Source organism: Mytilus trossulus, chromosome 10 (assembly GCF_036588685.1).
Source record: "Mytilus trossulus isolate FHL-02 chromosome 10, PNRI_Mtr1.1.1.hap1, whole genome shotgun sequence".
In the NCBI taxonomy this organism is placed as follows: domain Eukaryota; kingdom Metazoa; phylum Mollusca; class Bivalvia; order Mytilida; family Mytilidae; genus Mytilus; species Mytilus trossulus.
Window position 1 is genome coordinate 76,702,115 of NC_086382.1, and position 25,607 is coordinate 76,727,721.

Consider the following 25,607-nt stretch of genomic DNA (forward strand, 5'->3'; position numbering starts at 1 on the left):
AATTGGTCTTCTCTTCTTTTTTTTCATGATATCCGACTTTTTGCGATTTTTTTTAATTATCAAGCTGTACGACAAACTTTCAGATGCTTTCAGATATAGCAATCCATATTTTAGGTGTACCCTCTCTATTTGTGTTTCCGGTAGAGCATTGCGCATGCGTGATGGTTGTGAACCCAAACATTCCTTGGATTCGCCTTTTGAAATTATCTTAGGTAAAATTAAAGTCATATAGGTCTATTATAAAATCAACATATCTTTAAAAAGGTGTTTGTTACTACACGTCAAAATCCGAAGAAATGAACTGTACCATAACAATAGCACAAATCTTGTTTAAAGAATTTCTTTTTCTTGACACAGACACGGCCTGTCACAGATACAGGTACTTGTTTCATCAGGTTGGGACCAATCTCTTACTTTTACAAGGGTCTTTTCTTTACTTATTTTGAGGTAAAGTAATATATTGTACACACTAAGATATTTTACTTCTTTTTTTTAATTCTTGCCCTCTTGGCTTGTAGTAATAGACCACTTTCTAGTTCATCCGTCACCGGAAAAAACTCGTCAATTATACGCGCCTTTATCACCGTCATTTGTGCGTTTAGGGGCGTCGTCACTTCCCTTCCAATGTTGAGCGAGTGGTTGGAAAACTTTAATTCTATATTGTACGAATTATTCGGCAAATTGAATTCTCAAAATTGACAATCAACACTGTTGTCATTAGGGAAATGTCAGTAAGTACCTACAGAGCAACCATTATTTCTAGTTTATCCTGCACAAAGACGATCACTAAGACGCTTGATGAACGTAAATAGTGCAGGGATACAGGCGAGCCCCTCCATCTGGTAAATGACGTCATAAAAGTGTGTATAATTGACGAGTTTTTGACGGTGACGGATGAACTCGAAAGTGGTCTATTCCTTTGGGTATCCGGTCGTTCCGGCCCCAAGTCGATCCGGCCCAATTATAAAATATGAATAAACTATATTCACTATATGGAGGATTTTTCGACAAATTTGAACAGTATAAACGGAAATTGCAAAAAATGTCGATGATGGATGACAACAGGCAAGTGAAGTATTGGAGTATCTTCTTCTTGTATTCTTTTCTTGTATTTGTTAAGGAACAGTAATTAACAGAGGGGGGGCTGCCCTTAAACCCTTTCTATTGCTACTAGGCAAAGTGTTCAGAATGTTATTTCTGGCTACGTGCAAAGAAAAGCAGTCTACGAGGTGTTCAAGCAGGTTTAGTTTTTGCTTACAGTTACATTTAAAATCACAACCACAAAATACAGCACTTGGGTTCAGAATACATAGTGTATCTACTGTTTTATTATTGGTGGAACACTTAGTACACACAGAAATTTTAAGCAGATTATCATATTCAAGCAGGAAAGACATGCATATAGATGATAAAGCGCTACAATTGAAGATAAAGTGCTCTAGTGTTTCTGACTCTTAAGTTGCAGAGCTGGCGTGTAGGGTCTACTTGATTCTGGTTAAAAGCTGCTCTTGTACTCTGTAGTGCTCCAAAAATAGAGTTGTATTGTCTTTCATTTAGTACCAATAGTTGTCTTTAGACTTTTCCTTGGTAAATTATTTTCAGCTGACTATGGTGAAATATTACTTCATGAATAGACAATTTGAATCTCTGTTTGAAGGCTCCACACTGTGACTCGACCCACTCTTGTTAACCAACTAGCCTTACACTGCCACTGGTAACCAAAATCAGTTCTAAAAAAAGTGTTGTTGTTTTTTTTCTTCTCAGATCCAGTTAAATTTAGTGGGCCATAAATTGGGAGTACCTTCATGATCAGTGTTCCAGCTACTAAGATTGAACAGGGTGCAGCAATTGGCAATTTCTACCCTTGAAATACCAGTAAATTCATATGAAGTTCAGCTACCTATGCAAACTGTCAAATTAAGTAACCCATTAAGTGCATGTCTTCTCTGAACAACTTTAGTGTTAAACACATTGTAAATTAACACCAATTACCTTAGGTCATACAACATAATTTGTGTCTATCAACAAAATGAGTAATTTCCCCTTATTTATCACCTGTTCACAATATATTCCTTAAATTTATGTTTCTTTTCGCCAAAGGATTAAATATAAAATTAATGGAATGCAAATGCATATTAAAATATTTGAAAATGTTGGGTAATTTGGTGAGATTAGCCGTGTTAGTCATATTAGTTGTCACAGTTCATAAAAGATCTAGCCTAAGGGTGAATCTTTAACTTGCCAAAATGATCAAAAAGAAAAGTTCTTAAGATAAATCCAAAGTGGACACAGTCAGTCTCAACCAAGAGCGTTAATAATTTGATTTGATATAAGATGGTTGACACAGTCAGTCACAACTAAGAGCATTAATAGTTTGATTTAATATATATGGTGTTTATGTTTCAGGACGAAATAATGACTTGAATCACAAACTCCAACAGCAATGGATCAGAAGAAGAACAAACCAGAGAGACCATTTTATATTCCTCCTAAAAATGTACCAACACCATCAGAAATAATAAGTGATGCTAAGAGAAGTATAAAAAACCCAAGGTCACTTCCAACAAAGAGGCCATTTACTCCGAGAGATGAACGTCGAAGTCTGTTTCCCACGACAACATGTAGAAATCCAGATTCTAGACCCCCCAGTGCATTCAGGTGATTTAATATCTTATCTTGATCATGTAAACTGTCATGTCACGACCACCTGGTGCATTCAGGTGATATAAGGTGGTACCCAACACCTGAACTAGAATTAATTTGAATTGTTTAATTTTCTCAAAATTTTGAAGAAGTATTTACTTTGACCCTTTGATGAAAATATAAAAATCTCAAAAAATTTAGACCAAGCGTTTAATCAGAAAAATTACACTGGTTATATAGCAGTTTGACAAAAAACTTATTTTGATCGTTGAGAAGCTTGATATTCCCTTAAAAACACAACATCATTAAAACGTTCTGCTGATTTACAGAGTTATCTCCCTGTAGTGTTAGGTACCACTTTAATGTCTCATCTTCATATAATCATATTTAGGAACTTTTCTCTTAGATGGGGGGGGGGGGGGGGGGGTTTGGAAGGCACATTGTATTAATAATACTTGGGTAATGGGTATCAGAGCAACTTTTCACACTATAATGCACTATAATTCTGAATTACAATTGTCTGGGTGCGGGTGCTGACAAAAACTGCCTTCCAACACCCTCATACTTTTTTTCCGGAATAGAGTTACAAAGTTTACTATTAATTACTTGTTATAAGATCAAGCATTCCTGCAATCTATAGATCTTATTAGACGGGTCTATTGAAAAAGTAATAATAATACTAATATCAGTGACAGTCCAATTAGTATTACTGGTTAAACTTTAATGTTGAATGATACAAAATTTCTATGAAAATGGAGTTGTGTCCCCTACAGTGTGGATTTAATTTTCCTACATGTACATGATGTATGATAACGGGCGTTTACTCCCTACTTTGTGTAATATTTCCTCATTTCTCTATAACAATGAACAAATCCTCCTTTTTTTTGTTTATGTTGTTTTGGAATTTTCATATATTAATGGAGTTTTGCAAGTAACTGTATGTAAAAGAGGGACGAAAGATACCAAAGGAACAGTCAATTTATATTTATATTTTATGTCCTTTTCATAAATCACCTAAAGCTATGTAATGTTAAAGATAAGGGGATGATATCAAGGAGGCAATGAAAAGTCATGGAAAGACAACAACAATCAACAAAGTATAAAATGATCAAAAGGACCCAACAACAATCAACAAAACTATAAAATGATCAAAAGGACCCAACAACAGTTAACAATAGCTCAAAAGTATTAAGATATAACATAAGAAACCTACAACCCAGGTTGAACTCTAGAATTATAGGATATAACATTAGGAACCTACAACCCAGGTTGAACTCCAGAATTATAAATATGATAGAGGGGGAATAGTTTCTGTTAGTGAATATAGAAAATATATCTATATGTTTTCATAAAAAATCAATGTTTTCTGGAAAATACATTTTGTAAGATTGTATGAGTCATGAAACGAATTCTATTTTGTTTTAGCCTTTCATCCAAACATTTTGATGGACCAGAATCCAGACCTGTTTCAGGGGCCAGGTTAATACCATTGGACCATGTGAGTTTATGGTGAAATGTTACCTATATATTGATGCACATTTTCTTGTGAGCTTTCCATGCATGCTTTTCTTTATATAAAATGTACATGTACAATGTAAACACAATCTGTGGACGTACATGATGTTGTGTTAAAAATAGGTGAAAAATCAGGTTTTTCGTAAAAAAAATTGTGAAACATTCATATATAACAAAAAATTGAGTTATATCAGGACGTAACATTTTACATGTACATGCACCTGCAGACACACGTTCTGTTTAAAATATAGTAATCCTTTATTTGGTCATGTTACCCCTTAGACTAACTTTATTTTGTCTGATTTCTAAAAATTTCTCCAGAAGCTACAAGTATAAAAGTTAGAAAATTGGATTTGAACATGCTAACATTTTATGCTCATCCAAACAAAAGTAGTTCAGAAAGTGAATGTGTAAAATTAAAAATTAAAATGATGACATCATAGGAAACAGATCACACCAACATTATCCTAATTGTATAGGATTGAACATGTACCAACTCAACAACTGATTGTGTTTCTAGCAACAATGTTATTTGAAAATATAAAAAATCTATCATACAACTCTGCTATCTATATTTGTTTCTTCATACTGATAATAACAAGCATGTGAATATATACACTCTTTTCTTATTATGATGAATTCCTGATTATCATCAAAAGTTTCACATTTATTTTATAAATGGAAGTTGGTATTCTGATTTGAATTATTAATAACAAGAAGAGAAAGAGTTAGCAGTATAAACTTTGTAAGAAAAAAATAAATGAAATTAAATTTGAACATTGACTTTTTATGTAAATGTATAACAGGAATGAATCAGTTGACTTTTTCTTGATCACATCCTTCACATGACATCTTACATTTTCAGAAGCCTGGTCTTATATCTACGTCTTTTCCTGAAGAAGTAAGCATTCAGTGTTCTTTATGTTAATATATGTGGCTCAGGTGTATTAAAATTCTGCCAATCCCTTATAGTTCTTATGATGTATTTTTTTTGCCTCCACAGTTGGAAAAAAAACAGAAGTTTATCTTTTGATTGCATTAGTTTAAAGCATTCGAATACAATTGTTATATATGAAATGATTTTTGAGTCCCTAAGGACTTTTGATTGGAAATACCAAATTGTGGTTGATTGGTAAAGTAAAATCTACCTACATAAGAATTTCTAGATAACTTTAGTGATATCAATACAGTACATATTGATAAAATTGAGAATGGAAATGGGGAATGTGTCAAAGAGACAACAACCCGACCAAATAAAAAAACACAACAGCAGAAGGTCACCAACAGCGTCTTCAATGTAGCGAGAAATTCCCGCACCCGGAGGCGTCCTTCAGTACATATTCAGTCTATTTTCATATTTCTCATCAACCATTGACTGCTAAATACACTACCACCTGATTCACTCAAACAAGTTGTTTTGTGACAAACTGAAATATTTACCAGAATTATTAAAGTTCCATAGGAAACAAAAACAATATGTGAACAATTTATTTTGTACTTATTTTAGAACTAGACGAGAAAGTCTGTAAATCTTCACTTTACATGGATAAAAATTATATTTGTGTAATATGTAAGGTTTTTAGAAAGCCTGTGAAGTCAAAATATAATACTTGTATGGCCCTATTACTCATTTGATTTGACTTTCTGTATCATTTATGCAAGAAAGTACTCATTGCATCATTAATCAGTATTTAAATTTCTAATCAGAATTGCTACCCAGCCATTGAATCTTTAGTCTATTGATGTATGTATGATAATAAAATGTTCTACTTTTCAGACCCCACAGATTCTAGACTTGGACAGTTCAGAGAGTACATCTAGTCCCCTACCTCCAAAACCTCCTACAGACCCTAATAAAACACAGAGAAAATATACCAGGAACAGTCGACTTTACTCTGGAAATAGTGTGGAGGAGTCAACTAAAACAGTCAAAACCTCATCACTCACTGACCGTAAGTTTAGATCAGTCAAAACCTCATCACTCACTGACCGTAGGTTTAGAACAGTCAAAGTCTCATCACTCACTGACCGTAAGTCTAGAACCGTCAAAACCTCATCACTCACTGACTGTAAGTCTATATCAGTCAAAACCTCATCACTCACTGACCTAGTTTAAACATATTTATTTATAGTGGATTGGGAAACAAGTTTTTGCAACTTATATTAATCCCTTTCCACTTTGCGGGTGCGAGTGCTGCCTTGTAGCGGCATTAGCCTACTCTTTTTCGAAATCTACAAGGGTGTCTTTAACGTGCAAGAGATGTGGCTATCTCTTAACACGGGTCAGCCATTTATCGTCCCTTTCCGACGGACTATCATCGTTTCCTCAAGACCATACTCGCAGATGGTGTCAAGGGAGAGCCGAAAATTGAGTTCCTGAAATTTCCATCCCAAACGGGAATCGAACCAGGAACCTTTGTGTTAGTAGTCCGATGCACTAACCACTACACCACTGACTGTTAGTCTATATCAGTCAAAACCTCATCACTCGCTGACCCTAAGTCTAGAACAGTCAAAACATCATCACTCGCTGACCGTAAGTCTAGAACAGACAAAACCTAATCACTCACTGATTGTAAGTCTAAAACAGTCAAAACCTCATCACTCACTGACAGTAAGTCTAGAACAGTCAAAACCTCATCACTCACTGACTGTTAGTCTAAAACAGTCAAACCCTCATCACTCACTGACCGTAAGTCTAGAACAGTCAAACCCTCCTAACTCAATGACTGTAAGTGTAGATCAGTAAAAAACCCATCACTCACTGACCGTAAGTCTAGAATAGTCAAACCCTCATCACTCGCTGACCGTAAGTCTAGAACAGTCAAAACCTCATCACTCACTGATTGTAAGTCTAGAACAGTCAAAACCCCATCACTCACTGACCGTAAGTCTAGAACAGTCAAAACCTCATCACTCACTGATTGTAAGTCTAAAACAGTCAAAACCTCATCACTCACTGTCAGTAAGTCTAGAACAGTCAAAACCCCATCACTCACTAACCGTAAGTCTAGAACAGTCAAAACCTCATCACTTAATGACCGTTAGTCTAGAACAGTCAAAACCTCAACACTCAATGACTGTTAGTCTAGATCAGTCAAAACTAAGTCCATAATAGTCAAACAATCTTTATATAATAATTGTATTAACTTCAAAACATCATAACTTACTTAAAATCCAATAAGCTGTATTTGCTTACAGAAATAAAGTATTATTATAACTTAACTTGAGTGTAGTATAATGATTGCTCTTACAGGTCAGCTGACTTGCTTATCCAACAGACACATTTATATACGCAATATGTCAACCTCTTAATCTTCCTAATTTATAGAAGTTGTAAAACAAAAGATCACACTATAAAAGATCTGCCATAAACACCTACTTCTTTAAGAGACAATGTTAGTGTGTATGTGTTGGAGGGGGGGACATCAGAGTACACCAAACTCCTGTTCTTTTCAAATTAAAAATCTGCCCTAAAAACTTACTTCCTTAAGAGACAATATGAGTGTGTGTGTGTTGGAGGGGGGACATCAGAGAGCACCCAACTTCTGTCCTTTTCAAAGTTAATTCTGCCCTAAAAACTTTCTTCCTTAAGAGACAAAAATACATCACACATAGATATAATTAAAAAGCACATACATGGGACTGGCTCAGTATAGCTCTGTTTATTTTTAATTTTTAATTGTTTTATTATTGTAGTGTTTATTTTAATTTTTAATTGTTTTATAATTGTAGTGTCTATTTTAATTTTTAATTGTTTTATAAGTGTAGTGTCTATTTTAATTTTTGATTGTTTTATAATTGTAGCGTCAAAACAAGTAAAATCTCCAGATTCTGAAGCCCCTAAGAGAGTAAACAGTGGTCCAAGGGAGAGAACTCCAGTAGAGGGTCGAGATGAAACACAACCTTTACCTCTAGAAGAGAGGGGAGAGGGAGATGGCAAAGAAATGCCACACAGAGCACCTAGCTCTGCAGCTGTTAGGAGTCCTCCCAGAAGGTAAATTATATTTATTATTTATTGCATGATTAGAGTCATGGGCATATGTATATACCTAGAGGAAACAGTGAACATTATTTCAAGTTATTTTACAGCATCAGAAAGCATCCAACAGTGATGTCCTTCTGTTGTCCTGTATAAATGTGTTTCAGAAAAGGAAAGGTATATGAGGAAACCATAAAAATATGAACCTGATACACTTTGAACAAAACTAAATGTGTAAACAAAAATTTAACAATTTCAGCAGTCGCCATTTACAATTTTTTCTCAGTGTTTAATATTTTGATTTTTGTCTTTTTCAGTGCTGGCAGTAGAGAAGAGAGTAGAGTTGGGAGTGGTGGAAGTAAAAGAACATCCAGTGCTGGGAGTACTGGCAGAACTGGTAAGTCAATTAGGCACTTCTGTAATATAGACAATTACCCATAGGAACTCCTGTTACAACTAAATCTGTGGCACTTTTACCATGTAATATTATATCTTATAGATGGAAAGTTGATATGCACTTTTATTTTATTCAAATGTCAAAACACAGGTCTGTGTGACATATTTTCAACATTTATATGCTTTGAACATCTGAGAGTTTAGACTTATACTAAAATTCTGTACTACCCTTCATGTTGGGTCTTCATCAGAATTCAATTTAACTGCTATCCATTAGATGCTATACTGGTTACATTCCCAAGTTTTTTTTCTACAAGATGAAACATTGAAATATTGGGAAACCAGTAGGTAAACAAAACAAAATATCTATGAACATGATGGAAAAAAAAGATGTGAAGCAGTTGCATTTATAAAGTGAAAACCTATAGACAGAACTTTTCCACTATAAATGTGATCATTCATTGTGATATTTAGACTTTTAAATGTACCTGTGATATTTAGGAAATTTGCTTTACAATGTAAAGATCAACAGACTAGCATGATGAGATGGCGTAAATGTTGTTGTCCAAACTTCAGTGATCTTCAGTTATTTCCGTGGTACAAATAAAATTTAAACATGACAAATAAGCTACACAAGTTACCAAAATATCTGATTTCTTGTTTTTGTAAACAAACAAAAATTGATGAAGCATTTAACACCAAAATTGTTTCGTTCTGTCCAGCTTTTTCAAGATCACAATAAAACGATAAACTCGACAGCCACGAAATTTGTCTTGACAATGTGTATATTTTAATGCCCCATTTATGGGCATTATATTTTCTGGTCTGTGCGTCTGTTCGTTTGTCCATCTGTCACAATTACAGATTTTATCCTATTTTCACTGTCCACTGAACATAGAAAATGATAGTGCGGAGGGCAACCATGTACTTGGGACACATTCTTGTTTTCAAGTGAGATAACAATGTATATATATAATTACAGGTAGTGCTGGTAAAAGAGAAGTTGAAGAAACACCTGAGGAAGCTTCATTTTATACTGATCACATAGCTCCCCTGCTGGAGAAAATGACTGTCTCCGCTAAAAGTAAGTCTTATACAGATCACATAGCTCCTCTGCTGGAGAAAATGACTGTCTCGGCTAAAAGTAAGTCTAGTTCCATACTTTGTTTGGTCTGATGTCATATGGTAAACATACATTATTTTCCTTGTGTACTTGTAAAGATTGTCTTTTAAAAGACTCTACTAGATTTTGTGTCAATAGATAGTTTTATCATAAACCAAATTAAAAATTAAATTGATAGATTATAATGCTTCTTTTTTTAAAGAAATAATTCCTCTATATGTAAGCTGTGTCGCATAGAAATCGACCTCGTGCAAATGAATGGAAAGGTTGGGACTGTTTTCAAGTTGCATTGTTAATCGAATGCTACAAAACTGACCAAACTTGATTGTCTATTTTATTGTAATTAGTATAAGAATGTTCAAAAATCAATCAAGATTCTTATTTATGTACATATTAACGCACTAAAAAAATATGATTTAGTCTTTGCTGGTTAACCGGAAATTAAAATTACTATAAATAGTACAAAAATCAACAATACACTATATTTTGTAATTATTTTTTTTATTAACAGAGAAAGAGGCAGACCATGTGGTTAAATTTACAGATGAACTTTATGCCATACTGCTGAAAGAAAACTTACTGGGCAAGAATTGTAAACGACGTTCAGTCATATTAAAAACTATTTTCAAAATATTAGATTTGGATGACCCTAAAGTATTACTGCGACTTGCTAGACTGATATTAAGTGTAGGTCAATATAATATAGATATGAAAGATTTCAACACATATATAGTTGAATTTAAACAGGATTTTATATAAGAAAGGAGATGTGGTATAAATGGCAATGAGACAACTCCTCACAAGAGACCAAATGACACAGAAATAAACAGCTATAGGTCACTGTACAGCCTTTTGGTTTAATGTTTCATGGGGGCTTGAATATATTGTGATTTTACCACGGGTTGGCCCTTTATGACAAATATTTTACCCTGAGCGATAGCGAGGGGTACAATATCGGCATAAAGGGACAACCCGTGGTAAAATCTAGATATATTCAAGCCCCCATGAATTATTTCGATTCTAATAGGTCTAATACGACAATTCTTTTGGATCGAAGTGCTCCAGGTGTAGGCAAATATGTTCCATTCCCATAAATGAACGCACTATCAAATTGGCGTAAAAGAACGGAGCAAACTGAATTAGTGACATGCTTAAACTATTTAAAATAACATATATAGATAGTTTTTGATTAATTTAAATGATAATTGACTTATATGTCTTAAATGTTTCAAAAGATGTGGCTTATAACACATTTAAGAACCGTTTGTTTACGTTTCCATGTTGTGATGATTTTGGGTTTAAAAGCGTGTATTTTCCCGTAAAATGCTCATATTCTAACGTCATCGTTTTATGAGGTCGCGAAACTCATTCATAAAAAAACATGAAGTGGGAGTACGATCGGAACAGCCCATGCAATATATTCAAATTTTACCACGGGTGTGTACTCAAAGCGCTTGAAGGACGTCATGTTAGAATCTTGATTATATATAATGAAAAATAACACACAAGCACACTAGTGAGCAGAAAAGAGGTCATTCTAACCAAAGAAAGGTTTGAAGAATGAATTACATCAATCTTTTAGGTAAGTTAACATATGTATTAAAGTTTTCTTTGGAAAAAAATGCAGTGAATTTATGATTTATAATTTTCTGTTTCAGTTTAAAGTTAGTGGAAATAATTTAACCAGTGTATGTAAACTTGTATTCAAAGTCAGTAGAAATGAGAAGAATGATCCACAGTTTCTCAGAGGGGATATTTTAGGTAAGTTATCCGATTCAATATTCCTTCTTAAATTTGCATTTGTGATAACATTTGTGAAAAGAAGTAGGGATGTGTTAAAAGCGATATTATTGATCTTCAGAATCACTAATATGGTATAACTATGAAGGCCTTTCAAATTATTATAGAACAACAAGTCCAATAATTCAAATAAAGAAAAATATTCATAAGATAATTGTTGTTTGATCATGATTTGAATACTTTTGACTATTTGAATTATTTTTTGATTAGTTATTCTTTTTATTACATTGACAAGTGGGAAGAGAAAAGTCTCATATTACATTACAACAAAATTTTAAAGGGATGTTAAAATTTATCTTTAACATACACTGTTGGTAAATTTTCATTCTTTTGTTTTTTAGATTTATTATTAGAGACTGTTAGGAACACAGACCCTGTGTCATCCTCCGAGGCTTTAATATACTGTGTTGGGGCCATCAAGTTTATGACAGGAAATACCAAAATAGTCAAAGAACTAGTCAAAAAGGATTGCATAGAGGCATTAGCTAACTTATTGATTGGCATAAATAAAACAGTAAGTATATATACTGTAACATGGACCCTGATTACAATGACTAAAGGGTAGAATAAGGAAATTAGCTAACTTATTGATAGGGATAAATAAAACAGTAAGTATATACACTAATAAGGCCCTGATTAGAATTATCCAAGAATTAATAAAAACAAAGCTTAAATAATATCTGTGCATATAGTTACAAAAATGCATTAGCTAATTTTGATATTGACAGTGATGAATAAGGCCTAAAATAAAATATTGTTTGTTTCCCCAATCCCTACCAAACCTGTAAAAACACTCTGACTCAAAATTTTATTGTCAAATTTAAGTCAATATTATTCTATACATTTCCAATTTTCAGGCTTGCCAGATCGACCAATATTGTTCCAGCTTTTTGGAAAAATTAAAATTATTTCCCTACATACCTACCCAGGTTCGGGATTGGGGAAGCAAACAATTTTTGTCGAGCCTGCAACTTTTGTTGCAGAAAGCTCCATATAGGGATAGTGATCTGGCGGCGGCTACAGCGGCGGTGTTAGCTCACTTCTTTAAGGCTTTATATTTTAGAAGGTAGAAGACCTGGATGCTTCATACTTTGTATATAGATGCCTCATGTTACGAAATTTCCATCAGTCACATGTCCAATGTCCTTGACCTCATTTTCAAGGTTCAGTGACTACTTGAAAAAAAAGTTAAGATTTTTTGTAATGTTAAATGCTCTCTTATTATAAGTAATTGGATAACTATATTTGGTATGTGTGTACCTTGCAAGGTCCTCATGCCCATCAGACAGTTTTCACTTGACCTCGACCTCATTTCATGGATCAGTGAACAAGGTTAGGTTTTGGTGGTAAAGTCCATATCTGAGATACTATAAGCAATAGGGCTAATATATTTGGTGTATGGAAGTACTGTAAGGTGTACATGTCCAACTGGCAGGTGTCATCTGACCTTGACCTCATTTTCATGGTTCAGTTGTTATAGTTAAGTTTTTGTGTTTTGGCCTGTTTTTCTTATACTATATGCAGTAGGTCTACTATATTTGGTGTATGGAATGATTGTAAGGTGTACATGTCTAGCTGACAGGTGTCATCTGACCTTGACCTCATTTTCATGGTTTAGTGGTCAAAGTTAATTTTTTGGAGTTTTGGTCTAATTTTCTAATACTTTATGCATTACCGTAGTCAACTATATTTGGTGTAAGGAAATATTTTATGATCTATATATCTGTTACCCAGGTTTTATCTGACCGTGACCTCATTTTCACGGTCCATTGCTTAGTGTTAAGTGTTTGTGTTTTGGTCTGTTTTTCTTAATCTATTAGCAATAAGTCAACTATATTTGTTGTATTGAAGAATTGTTAGATGTACTTGTCTGCCTGGCATGATTCATCTGACCTTGACCTCATTTTCATGGTTCATTGATCAATGTTTAGTTTTCTTTGGTTAATGTTGAGTTTATGTGACAGTTGTGATAAAGCTTTATATTTAGGTCTGTCAACATAATATCAATGATTAGTAAAGAAGGCGAAACATTTCAGTGTGTGCACTCTTGTTTAATTTAGACCTAAACATTGAACATATACAGTATCAGGGCTTATGGTTACAAAACCAATCAGAAGAAAGAAATTAGTTAATAACAAAAAACAAAAAATAATTTAAATAAAAGTGATAAAAAAACTATTCCAAATACTTCAACCATTTATAGTCAGAAAAAAGACTAAGCATTTTCAATTCTGGTGCCAAACCTCTGATGATATGAAAAAAATCAACTATCACCACTGTGAATTTTTTTTCAACTTATAAATTTAAAGGTCCAGCTTGCCCAATTCTTGGGCTACTGAGCTCCATGTTAATTTTTCCCAATAAAATTTTGTTTTTCAGAACAGAGAAAATTCCAAACCAAATGACCAGTTAGGACATATATTAGTTCAAGTAAGTATTGTAGGTCATTAGAATTGAAAATCACTAAAAAAAAAATTAAAAATTAAAAATTCCCTTTTGTTTGACAAGGCAATAGGAATGGTAGCGAAAACCATAAGAAAAGCAAGAAAGACAGTGTCTAAAACACGAGGGACAAACATAATTATTACACATAGACAAAAAACAGAAATGTTAACATTAACAAGTAAAATCATCGAATGTTATGACATTCCTGGTAAATCTGTTAAACATTTGTCAGACTCTGCAATTTCCTTTTTAAAAAAATAAGCAACTTATTTCACACATCCATGTGACATCAAAACAAGAAAATTACATGTCAAAAGTATTTTTCCATTAGAGAAATTCCAGACCAGCTTCTTCAAGAAGTTGATTTCTGACTGGTCAAATATTCTTGATTTCTATGAATTACCCATTTGACATTAAGGATTTAGAAGAAAGACATATATATTTTTCAGTTAACTGCAGCCATGAGAAACCTAGCTGATGCCAGTTCTAGTAGGGAAAGGTTATTGAACAGTAAAGGGCTGGAATCTTTATGTTATGTTATAGACACATATACTGCTGATGGAGATCTCATGTTAAATATATCACGTATATTCAGGTAGGTTTGTTATATTGATGGTTTATCCATAGTAGATAAACAAAGGTTGTCATCAGGTACAAAAAGCTTCAATTTTGATTATTTTTCGTCATATTTCTTGACCTGGAAGACTTAGATATGCTGAAAAATTTGTCTCACTGTATGCATGTAGAATGGATCCAAGTGAACACATTGGAACTCAAAAGTGCTGAATAGAGACTGATCTAAGTATGGAAGTCTCAAGAATACTGAATTTGCGATTTTTCCAGATTTTTGTCTTCAACTGGACCAGCAACCAAAAGTAGTTGTTCCCTAAGCATATCGCAATAATAAACAGTAGTTATATGCTCTCTGATTGACATCATTTTTGGAAGTTTTTTGTGCTGTGTTTCCCAAGACATCTAAGGGAAGCTTTCCTCTACACTAAACTCTGTTTTATCTGATTTCAATTTAAGTGTATGATACAACTGTGATTTATTTTCTATTGTATTTCAGTAAAGTGACGTTACATACAGACTGTTGTATGGCTCTAATTACACAGCCGTCAGCGTACAAGTCTTTCATCCATCTACTCAACAAACAGCAACACAAAGCAGTAAGTTTTATTTAAGTCTTGTTACCATGGTTACAGAACACACAAAACGAAATTAGAAAAAGATTTAACATTGAATTTTTGGTTTTGTAATAATGGCTGGCAAGAAGATAAAGTGTCAATTTTAACAGCTGTTAAACTAAAAGATTAAAGAGGAGACTGTAATTAAATGAAAATTTTAACATAGAAGATATTACAAGTTTATCCAAGGAAGTGAAGTTCATTGTGTGGTAACCATGACATTACATAAGCAGTTTGAAAGCATGGTCAAGAACATTGCAATATAACATCTCTCAAAACATTTTTTTGATGATCACCATGAAGGCAAACAATTTATGTGTTTTTATAATATCTAATAAGAAGCAGTCATAGAATTCAGAGCTCCAGATAAGCTGCATATTTGCGTGATCACGCAATACAAATAATAAAAAACCCAATGCAATTGCCCATTGCAGGGTTCAATAACCCAATTAATTCAAAGGAAAACCCAATAATATGCCAAAACCATGAGATCTCAACCCTTTTATTGGCTACCGTTTGCATTATTTTCCCTTATCTGTTTACAGTACTCGCGTAAATCTATTTTTATAATATTTATTATTGGATTTGTCCTTTCGTTCTAAAAATAGATCCCTGTATCAATAGACCACTTTCGAGTTCATCCGTCACCGTCAAAAACTCGCAATTATGTACGCCTTTATGACGTCATTTACCAGATAGAGGGGGTCGCCTGTATCCCTGCACTATTTACGTTCATCAAGCGTTTTAGTGATCGTCTTTGTGCAGGATAAACTAGAAATAATGGTTGCTCTGTAGGTACTTACTGACAATTCCCTAATGACAGCAGTGTTGATTGTCAATTTAGAGAATTCAATTTGCCGAATACATCGTACAATATAGAATTAAAGTTTTCCAACCACTCGCTCAACATTGGAAGGGAAGTGACGACGCCCCTAAATGCACAAATGACGGTGATAAAGGCGCATATAATTGACGAGTTTTTTCCGGTGACGGATGAACTCGAAAGTGGTCTATTAGCTGAAATGGGTCCCTGTTGGAATTTTCCTTTGCTCAAAAGGTACACGTGTTTTTGAAAACATTTTGATCTTCTCTGCGTTTATCCAATTAGCGTGCATCATTTTATCATATATTTTTCGAATTGCTCGGGATTTATTATAACAAACATTGAATTAAAACGAAAGTGAATGTCCGGTAAAAATTTTGAATAGAAAAATGTGTTCAGCTTCTTTTGAATAGCTGAAGGAAAGTTATGATGATTACAAGACTCAACCAGTGTTTTTAGAAAGCGTCCATCGAACCATGGGCGTGTTTGCATACCTTAACGAGAACATTACTAATAAACACGGGTTTCGTCAAAAACGAAATCAGTTTGAAAAAAGTGAAAGGCCAAATCAATTATGACATAATATGTAGTTGGAGAGCATCGGAAAGCAAAAGTTCTAATAAGGGACAACTTAACCCAGATTTATGTAAATTGAATAAAACAAAAACATTCAAGTATAATTAGAGTCGTTTATATATATATACATTTTTTTTCTTCATTTTACGGTTAATGAGCGAATACACACACAGGCACTCGTCTCAGAATTTGTTATAATATATAAAGGTACAACTTTATATAGGGAAAAATATTCTAAGACAAGTGCCTGTGAATATACATATCCGTTTTTACAGTTTATATAAGTTGTGAGAAAATACAAAACTGGCAAAAGGTTTGATACGGGACAAAAAAAAACTACAATTGCTCGTTAGTGAATAAACGCAATAACAGCGGCTAGCACATATACAAAGAAAGAATCCTATTTAAGATTAAAAACATCTGAGGTTGATATTGCCTAAATATTCAATATTGTGTTGATGAAACCTAATACATTAAGGAGCTTAGTGGTGAAAAACCCAATTTGATATTCACTTGAGGGGTGAATTGGAATTGATAATGCAATTAAAAAACTTTATCACCCAATTACTTAAGAAAATGGTGGGTAAAAACCCCAATTTGTGAATTCTTATCTGGAGCTCTGTAGAATTATATTATATTTATATTAGAATACTTGTTTTTCAGGATGTTGTTGTACGAGTGTGTTTTATATTGGGTAACATGACAGCTAAGAATGACGATGCCAGACTTCGCCTTTTTCAGGAGAACAAATCAATGGATGCTTTATTAGCTATAATGAAATATTATTTAGATCGAGATATCAAGGTATGTAGGTTTGGTTTAAAGAGCATACATTTTTTTGGGGTTATATATGGAAGTAAAGAGCATTTATGACTGCCTTTAAAATTCAGAGGTTTGAGAAGCAAAAGTTACCTCTGAAAAATGATCAGAATTTTAAAAAAAAAGCAGAATTATAAAATTATATACTTAACCAATTTCATTTCTTGTTTACTTATATTCTGTAGATAAAATCAAGGGAAAAAGAGAAAGAGACCAGTAAACAGGATAGCAGTAAAGGCAACGACTGTGAAGATGTGCTAATTAAAACTGTACGGGTAGTTGCTAACATGTCCATCAATGAAATGGTGGGACCAGTATTAGCATCAAATCAACAATTTGTGGAACTTTTACTTAATATATTAGGTAAGTTCTCATCAGTTTTAATAAGATTGAAGAATGTACCAATGAACTTTTACTTAATATATTAGGTAAGTACTCAACAGGTTTCTTTGTACTACAACACTAAACAAAAAACAAATATGGGGGACAACGACCAATCACAAACACTGAATAACCTGGGACAGGCACACTCTAGATATGGCTGAGTTTAACATGTTTGTGAGCACTATACTCCTCTATATCTGGTATAGTTTATTGCAGAAAAAGTTGGAAAGTAATACAATTACTTTTTCACTTCATATATATATAAAGTTTATTGTAGAAATCCGTTAAAATTTACAATGATATACAAGGTAAAAAGAGCTGAAAAATCTAAAATGTCAAAAACCCTGAAAATAACATTAAGACACAAAACTCACATTAGTGAACTGCTTAGAATACCTATTAAATATTTTTGATTCTATTTCAGAATGTAAAGATGTACAGTCTAGTGAAGAGTTATCACTTAATACTGTGGCTACTATAAATAATTTATCTTTTTACAACACAAAAACTAGTGCAATAACAGATCAGCAAATGAGAATTATAGAGGGTGAGTAGGATTCATAGAAATTAACAATTATAGATCAACGTTTGGCCTTCAACAAGAAGAGTAAGATTCATAGAAATTAACAATTATAGATCAACGTTTGGCCTTCAACAAGAAGAGTAAGATTCATAGAAATTAACAATTATAGATCAACGTTTGGCCTTCAACAAGAAGCAAAACCCATTCTGCAGTGTCAGTTCTAAAAAGACCCAAAATGATAATTGTAAAACAGTGCAAAGGAGAAAACTAATGGCCTAATAATGCACACAATAAAGAATGAAAAAACAAAATATGATATGAAGCATCATAGGACAACCATTGAATCACAAGCTCCTGATTTATGACAGACACACAGAATTAAATAGTTGAAAAGCTCTCCTAGAAGTATTTGTTTGTCTTTATATTTGTACTAAAATCCAATAGATTGAAAATTTAATTATCCTAAACAGTGGTTTACTATAGCTGATATTGATCATTTTAGTTTTACTAAAAATGGTACTAGCTGATAATATGGAGGCTATGGTTGAGTCATCTAGAGTTTTCGGAAATCTTACTCGACAAAAATGTGTCAGAGACTATCTGGTGGAAAATAAAGGTAAATTAAAGTAATTATATGATTGCCATGTCACTGAAATAACAAATCCAGGTAACACTTTGTGGTTCAATAGAAAAAAAGATGTTGTATTATTGCCATTGAGAAAACTGTCAACTAAGACCAAAATGACACAGATATTAACAACTATAGGTCACCGTACGGCCTACAACAATGAGCAAAGTCCATACAGCATAGACAGCTATAAAAGGCCCCGATATGACACTGTAAAACAATTTTAAGCAAGACAACTAACGGCCTCATTTATATAAAAATGAATGAAAAACAAATATGTAACACTTAACAAACCTTTTCTCAAGAAAAAAGAGGCACAAACTGGGATGCGAACAATAATTTATTTGTAAAAATATGCTATAAAAAGTTTGAAACAACAACCTCAAGTACATTTGATGATTGAGGAAATCAAATTGTCTCTGTATGATAAATAGTTGTGTTAAAGATAGAGTATTGTGATATGAAAAATGATCACACTAAAGATCAAAGTTTAAACAGACGAAAAAGCAATAATTGAAATACATGTAATCCAAACTACGAAGTATATTGATAAAAATTTGGTTATTTTTTATTAATGTTTGCTTGTATTTCCAGTTGATCAGATGATGATAACAATGTTAGATTCTGGAAACAGAGAAGTGGTTTACATAGCATGTGGTGTTCTTATCAACTTTATGGTGGACGATGAGAATAGATCAGTATTAAAAAAAGATGGCGGCATTGCAAAGTAAGTGTTATGATATAAGAGTCATTAAACTTAAGTTATGTTCTAATTCCTAACCTCAACGGAGCATAACACATTTATCAATATAACACAAAACTCTCACTTGGGAGTAGCCACTTGCAAAAGTCAAGTGCATTTTTATTCAGATAAAAAGTACACGTAATTCATTTTATATCAATGAGAAGTGTGAAAATTGTCCGTCTCTATCTAGCACATCAATATTTGCGACTCATCTTGGATTATCAATCTGTAAACAAATATTTTTTTAAATTATTTATTTGGAAAAAAGCCTCTAGAACACTTGACTGCAATGACTCAAATGACTTTAACTACTATCAAACCACCCATGCATGAAATTCTACCTGCATACTTTGTTTATCCAATCAAACAGACCTATCTGTAAATAGCATAAACATACATACTTTACCAAACGCAACAAACTTGCATCGATTTATGTACAACTTTGATGAATATAAGTATGTTGTTAACATAGTTAATGGTGAGAAAATTGGTCATTGTCAGAATTAAAAAAAATCGTGAGTTAATGTAATGAAATATAAGACTAATGATAGGTTTTCAGGGATGAAAGAATCAGTAAATAAGACAGGATAGGATTTTAAATATCAATAAGACAGAAAGAGAACAGGATTAAAAATCAAAAGACATCATTAGACATAAATAAGATGTTCAATAAATTTAAATGAGGACATTGATAAAAGTCAAAAATTGATTCTGCTGAAGCTATTAAATCAGAAAGTATTTAGGATTGGTAAAGCTATAATTTTGACTTTGATTTTATACAAGAAAGTGTGTCTATACTTTATTTACCTAACTTGATCGTACATTATACATGAATGACTCTTTTATAATTTCAGATTAGTAGAAGTATTAAGAGATTTTGCCAAAACAGACTGGGAGTTAGCCAGTATGGTGTGTCAAATCTTGTGGAATTACAGTGTTAAGATAACCAGTACTAACTCATGTTTTGGGGAACAGGAATCTAAAGATTTAAATGATGTTTTGTTAGAATTATTAGGTAAATTAAGTATGCATTTTTGTGTTATACAAGGAAAACCCTGCATTGTCTTTGAAAACAGATATGTATAGTAAAGAAAAAAACAGTCAGATCATATAGCTTATAAAGTCAAGAATTTATATTATAAATGCCTAATACATAGAAATAAGAAGATGGGGTATAAATGTCAATGAGACAACTCTCCATCAAAGTCACAAATTGTAAAAGACAAAACGTAATAGGTCAAAGTACAGTGTTCAACAAGGAGCCTTGACACACACCGAACAGTAAGCTATATAGAGCCCCCCAAATTACTAGTATAAAACTATTCAAACAGTTTAGTTACTGGTATTTCAAAAGATCAGAAAACTTCATCTCCATTTTCAAAAGTGGGACATAAACCATGAAAATTTAATTTGTTTAAGGTGGTACCTAACACTACAGGGAGATAACTCTGTAAAATCAGCTAAACGTTTTAATTATGTTTGTTGTAAAGGGAATATTAAGCTTCTCAATGATCAAAATAAGTGTTTGTCAAACTGCTATATAACCAGTGTAATTTTTCTGATAAAATGGTTGGTGCAAATGTTTTAAATTTTTTATATTTTTGTCAAAGGGTCGAAGTAAATACTTTGTCAAAATTTTATGAAAATTAAACAAGCCAAATTAATTTTAGTGAAAGTTTTGGGTACCACCTTAATTGAGATGATATTCATTATGAATATATTTTGTATTTACAGACAGAGAATGTGCATTTGAGGACTTAGACGAAGAAGATGAGGAGATGAAACATTTTTTCCACGATACCTGGTCTGAAGACTTCTGTCCTGTTGCTACACAGTTACTACAGAGAATGGAATCTTACTCCTCAGACTTAGAACCAATCGAGAGTCCCTCAGAATCGTGATAAATAATCTGTTTCAAACCATGTTAATGTGTTCAGCTTTTAAAGAAACCGTCCATTTTATTTATATCACTGTTTACATAGAAGTAAAGACTTAAAGTCAGTTGTGTGTCATCATTCAGAACAGGATTTTATTGGACTAAATTACTGGTATTTGTTATTTTCAAATATTTCTTGTTTGAAAAATATCTCTCAAGTTGCTGCAAACACCATATTTTGAATTAGATCAAGAGACATGTTTGTCTTAAAAGAGTAGATAAAGAAAATGAGACCACTACAGTAAAAAGTCAAAGTTTCCAAGCACTGCTGTGTATATCATAATTGCTGAAGTCACATCAAGGGTAGCTTCTCACATGACTAAGGATGTAGTGCTGGTAGATTTTTAACCAATTTTGTAGTCATAAAAACATTACCTGATATAGCATCTTTATAAAAGATTGCATTCTATCTAGAAATCTTTATAATTTAATTGAGATAAATCCTCTTGTGAATGATTAACATATGTAACATTGTTGTAGACAAAGGTAATGTTATAATATAAGTGCTTAATTTGTGTACTGAAATACTGTTTGGTGACAGTAGGGACATTGTAGGTAACATCTATGTGAATAATACAAGATGTATGACAAAAATTTCGTTCATTCCATAAATCAACTCATCAAGCTCTCTATTAAAGAGTGCAAGAACTCATGAGACAAGTAATTATAGAATTGATTGTAAATTCATTGAAACTATTGTGTCTAATTTGTTTATTTTCGATTTCAACAGTGAAACTAAATTAGACATTAGTAAAAGTCTTGCCTAACCATGAAGAGGTTTATGGTGATGTGTGGCATTTTCTGGTAACATTTTGTTTCTGGGTTGATGTTGCAAACAATGAGTGAGTTATTATATTACTTTCTTATAGAAAATAGCTTCCCCAGCCCACTTATTGTTCCCATAACCAAAGCAAAATGACAGCCAAGATTTATAAGAATTTACAGAAATTTAAAAATTCCACTCACCTTAACTGGCAATGTTTCCTGTAGATGCCTGCTTATTAGTTGCCAAGATTTAGTGTGTATGAACCTATTACGGTTATTGCAGTTCATATTGTTTGCCAAGATGCAGTGTGAAAGAACCTATACTAGTTGTAAGTTTTTTCTTTGTTGTAGTTTGAGTGATAAGTTGTTGTTTATTTTTTTATAAATCAGTATTTTTACCATCTTGTTATTTGTACATAATATATATGTAGCACATATAAAACTATTTATTCTATTATGTACATATATGTATAGAAATTTTATTTATAAACATTGTATAGATACATTGTAAATTTTTATGAAGAACAAAAAACCAAGAACATGCACCTTTAGTAGTAGTACATAGATGTTAAACCAATTTGTGTCGGAACACATACACTTTGTTCAGTATTTTGTTAGTTAACAGACAAATGTCAGCCAGGTGAAATGTGACTAAAATTATATTTGTAAAATTTCGAAAAAATGATAATTATCTGGACTTAGTATAAATGTTGTTATAACTCAAAATCTGTAGTTTGTGAAAAATTCCCCAAGATGTATCTATAGAAATATGCCCAAACATCTTCTCACTGCCCTTAAATTTTAGTCCAACATCATATATACATCCATCATTTGTTTATTTCATACAGGTCAATTTTATAATGTCATCAATTGAACTCCCTTGGTGCTGATCAAATTAAACCAAGTAGACTACTACACATTGCCTATTGTATGTTATAGCCATATAAAGCTCTTTGTATGTAAAGTCAGCATGAAAAACTATGGATTGCACCTCATCTTTAAATTCAAGGTTGGCTATATATAAGAGAGGATTTCTTTGGTATATATATTGACTGCATAAGAGTCTACATTTTTTTTTCTAAAGAACTCTGAAGTCCTTCAAAGTTAATATAAGGATGTTTCAACTTTCAGACAAACTGTACTAACTGGTCAAACCAAATTAATTTGTAATTAGTATGTCAACTGTGCCATTTGATGTTATACAGTTATAACATACTGATAAATTAGAATGTAGATATAATATAGACAGATTTAATAGGGAAATCTCTTACAAACCTGCCATTAATTATTAAACATCTTTGTTGTATAGTGATAGAGATTTATCAGATGAATAAAGGAGATTGTAAAGGATTTTAATATTCAATATGTTCCTCATCTAAATTGTATATTTCTATTGAAATATATAAAGAAAATTATCTCATCATTGCAAATTGCCATTTGAATTCACTTTTGTGGGATTCTTCCAATACAATATATGTTAGTTGTATTATATTTCATTATTATTGTTAACAATAAACAAAAGCTTTCTCTCAAAATAATGAAAATAATAGGTATCCATCTAAGCTTCTGAATAATTTGCTCGATTTTCTGTTGTAATTGATTTGTTACAATGAATGATCAGTTCAAAGCTCACGTTAAATGAATATTAGATTCTCACCTAGGGACTTCATAAAGAATTTTGACACAAATAGTTGCACATTGTGTGGAATTGATATGTTGATTATCAAAAAAAAAAAGATGTGTAATGGTAGTCTAAAATTCTAAATAATAAATAAAATATTTTTGATCATTTTAAGTTTTATATTATGTTGTCAATTCAGTCTATTAAAGATAAAACATGTTGTTCAGCTTTTACGGGGTGATTCTGGCCAAGTGGCCTAAGTACATGTAGTTCATCTTTTTTGAAAATTGCACATGCTACTCGAACATAATTTTAACATTCTAAACATTGTTTCATTTTCACATGTATTTAAAGAACTTTTGTTACCTTTTTTTTAAAATTAATTTGTCAAGTTGAAAACATGACATTGATGATCAAAAATTTCAATCACAAAAGTATGTAGATACCTCAAGTTGGGCATTTGTTTCTAAACTGATTGCAAAAAGATCTAACAAAAATGTGTTTATAAAAGTGACAAAAATACTGTAAATTCAAAACTACTGTCTGCATTTAATATTAAGAATTCCATGTTTCCTCCCCATGTACATGATGTATGTGTATGAGTGATATACATATTGAAGTGTTATGTTTTAGTGTATACTTGCTATGATTGTTTTTATTTAGTTGCTCACAGAGTTAACATTCCACAATGTATAACTATAATACTGCTTTGGAGAAGCAGAATAAAATTGGAAAATATTTGTGTGTTGTTTTATTTTGATCTTATGTCATATGTGTTTTATGATACCTGATTGTTCTTGGTGATAGGCTTGGTAGCACAAAGGGTAAATTTTGTGGATGATGAAACATGTGTCTAACTTGTAAAATAAACTCCTTTTTGATTTCTTCCTAAAGCCTTCAAACTTTAACAATGGTTGTGTATACATTGAGAATGTTCACCATTTAGTGTAGCACCCAGTTGGTGCATTTTTCTCAGATTATGATCCTTTGATCAGCAGACATTCAGACATATGACCAAATAATGGGTTATTTTCGTGGGTGTAAAATTTCGTGATTTTCATTGAAATATGTATACGAAATATTTTGGCCGTTATTATTTAAGTGGATTCAGAAATTTTATCAATACCTTTGCATCTACACTTAAAATTGGCAGAATTTATTTTGGCGATTTTGTTCTATCCCTGAAAATAAGCGAAAATTTACACCCTGCCAAAATAACCTGCTGTATGGTATAACCATATCGATGGAGAGTTCCCCCTTAAGACATTCACATAATAGAATAACATGTGGTACAGACATTGTTACTTTAGATATAGGAAGATGTGGTGTGTGTGTGTCAATGAGACAACTCTCCATCCAAATAACAATTTAAAAAAAAGTAAACCATTATAGGTCAATGTACAGCCTTCAATAGGGAGCATTGGCTCACACCGAACAACAAGCTATAAAGGGCCCCAAAATTACTAGTGGAAAACCATTCAAATGGGAAAACCAACGGCACATTTTATGTTTACACTTTTATCTTCCTAGACTATATGTCTTAAAGAACAATCCAATAAAGAAAACAACCTGCAGTAAAGCTACAAACTGGATGGCCACTAGCTTGATGAAGGAAATAAAATATCACATATAATTTGGAAACAAGTGGAGGTCACATTCCATAGTAAAAGAATCACAGCATAAGTAGTCATTCAAC

At 32.5% G+C, this 25,607-nt stretch overlaps 1 protein-coding gene across 1 annotated transcript; it reads left to right on the forward strand.

Moving 5' to 3' along the window:
• Window positions 1–114: 114 nt before the first annotated feature.
• LOC134688585 (armadillo repeat-containing protein 2-like) lies at window positions 115–24,649 on the forward strand. The gene is made up of 21 exons (XM_063549392.1): window positions 115–212; window positions 2,407–2,658; window positions 4,069–4,141; window positions 5,024–5,059; window positions 5,936–6,110; window positions 7,966–8,155; window positions 8,458–8,537; window positions 9,519–9,620; window positions 10,171–10,346; window positions 11,318–11,420; window positions 11,801–11,973; window positions 13,839–13,889; window positions 14,354–14,499; window positions 14,974–15,073; window positions 17,154–17,294; window positions 17,495–17,672; window positions 18,118–18,240; window positions 18,719–18,832; window positions 19,439–19,571; window positions 20,444–20,604; window positions 21,324–24,649. The coding sequence occupies exons 2-21, from the start codon at window positions 2,444–2,446 to the stop codon at window positions 21,488–21,490; spliced, it is 2,637 nt and encodes an 878-aa protein (XP_063405462.1). The 5' UTR covers window positions 115–212; window positions 2,407–2,443; the 3' UTR covers window positions 21,491–24,649.
• Window positions 24,650–25,607: the final 958 nt, after the last annotated feature.

Bases quoted from the DNA above. Each gene is read 5' to 3' on its own strand.
- LOC134688585 (XM_063549392.1), top strand. From the start codon at position 2,444: ATGGATCAGAAGAAGAACAAACCAGAGAGACCATTTTATATTCCTCCT. The intron at 10,347-11,317 runs GTAGGTCAATAT...TTTCTGTTTCAG, and splicing joins TTGCTAGACTGATATTAAGT to TTTAAAGTTAGTGGAAATAA. The intron at 15,074-17,153 runs GTAAGTTTTATT...CTTGTTTTTCAG, and splicing joins ACAAACAGCAACACAAAGCA to GATGTTGTTGTACGAGTGTG.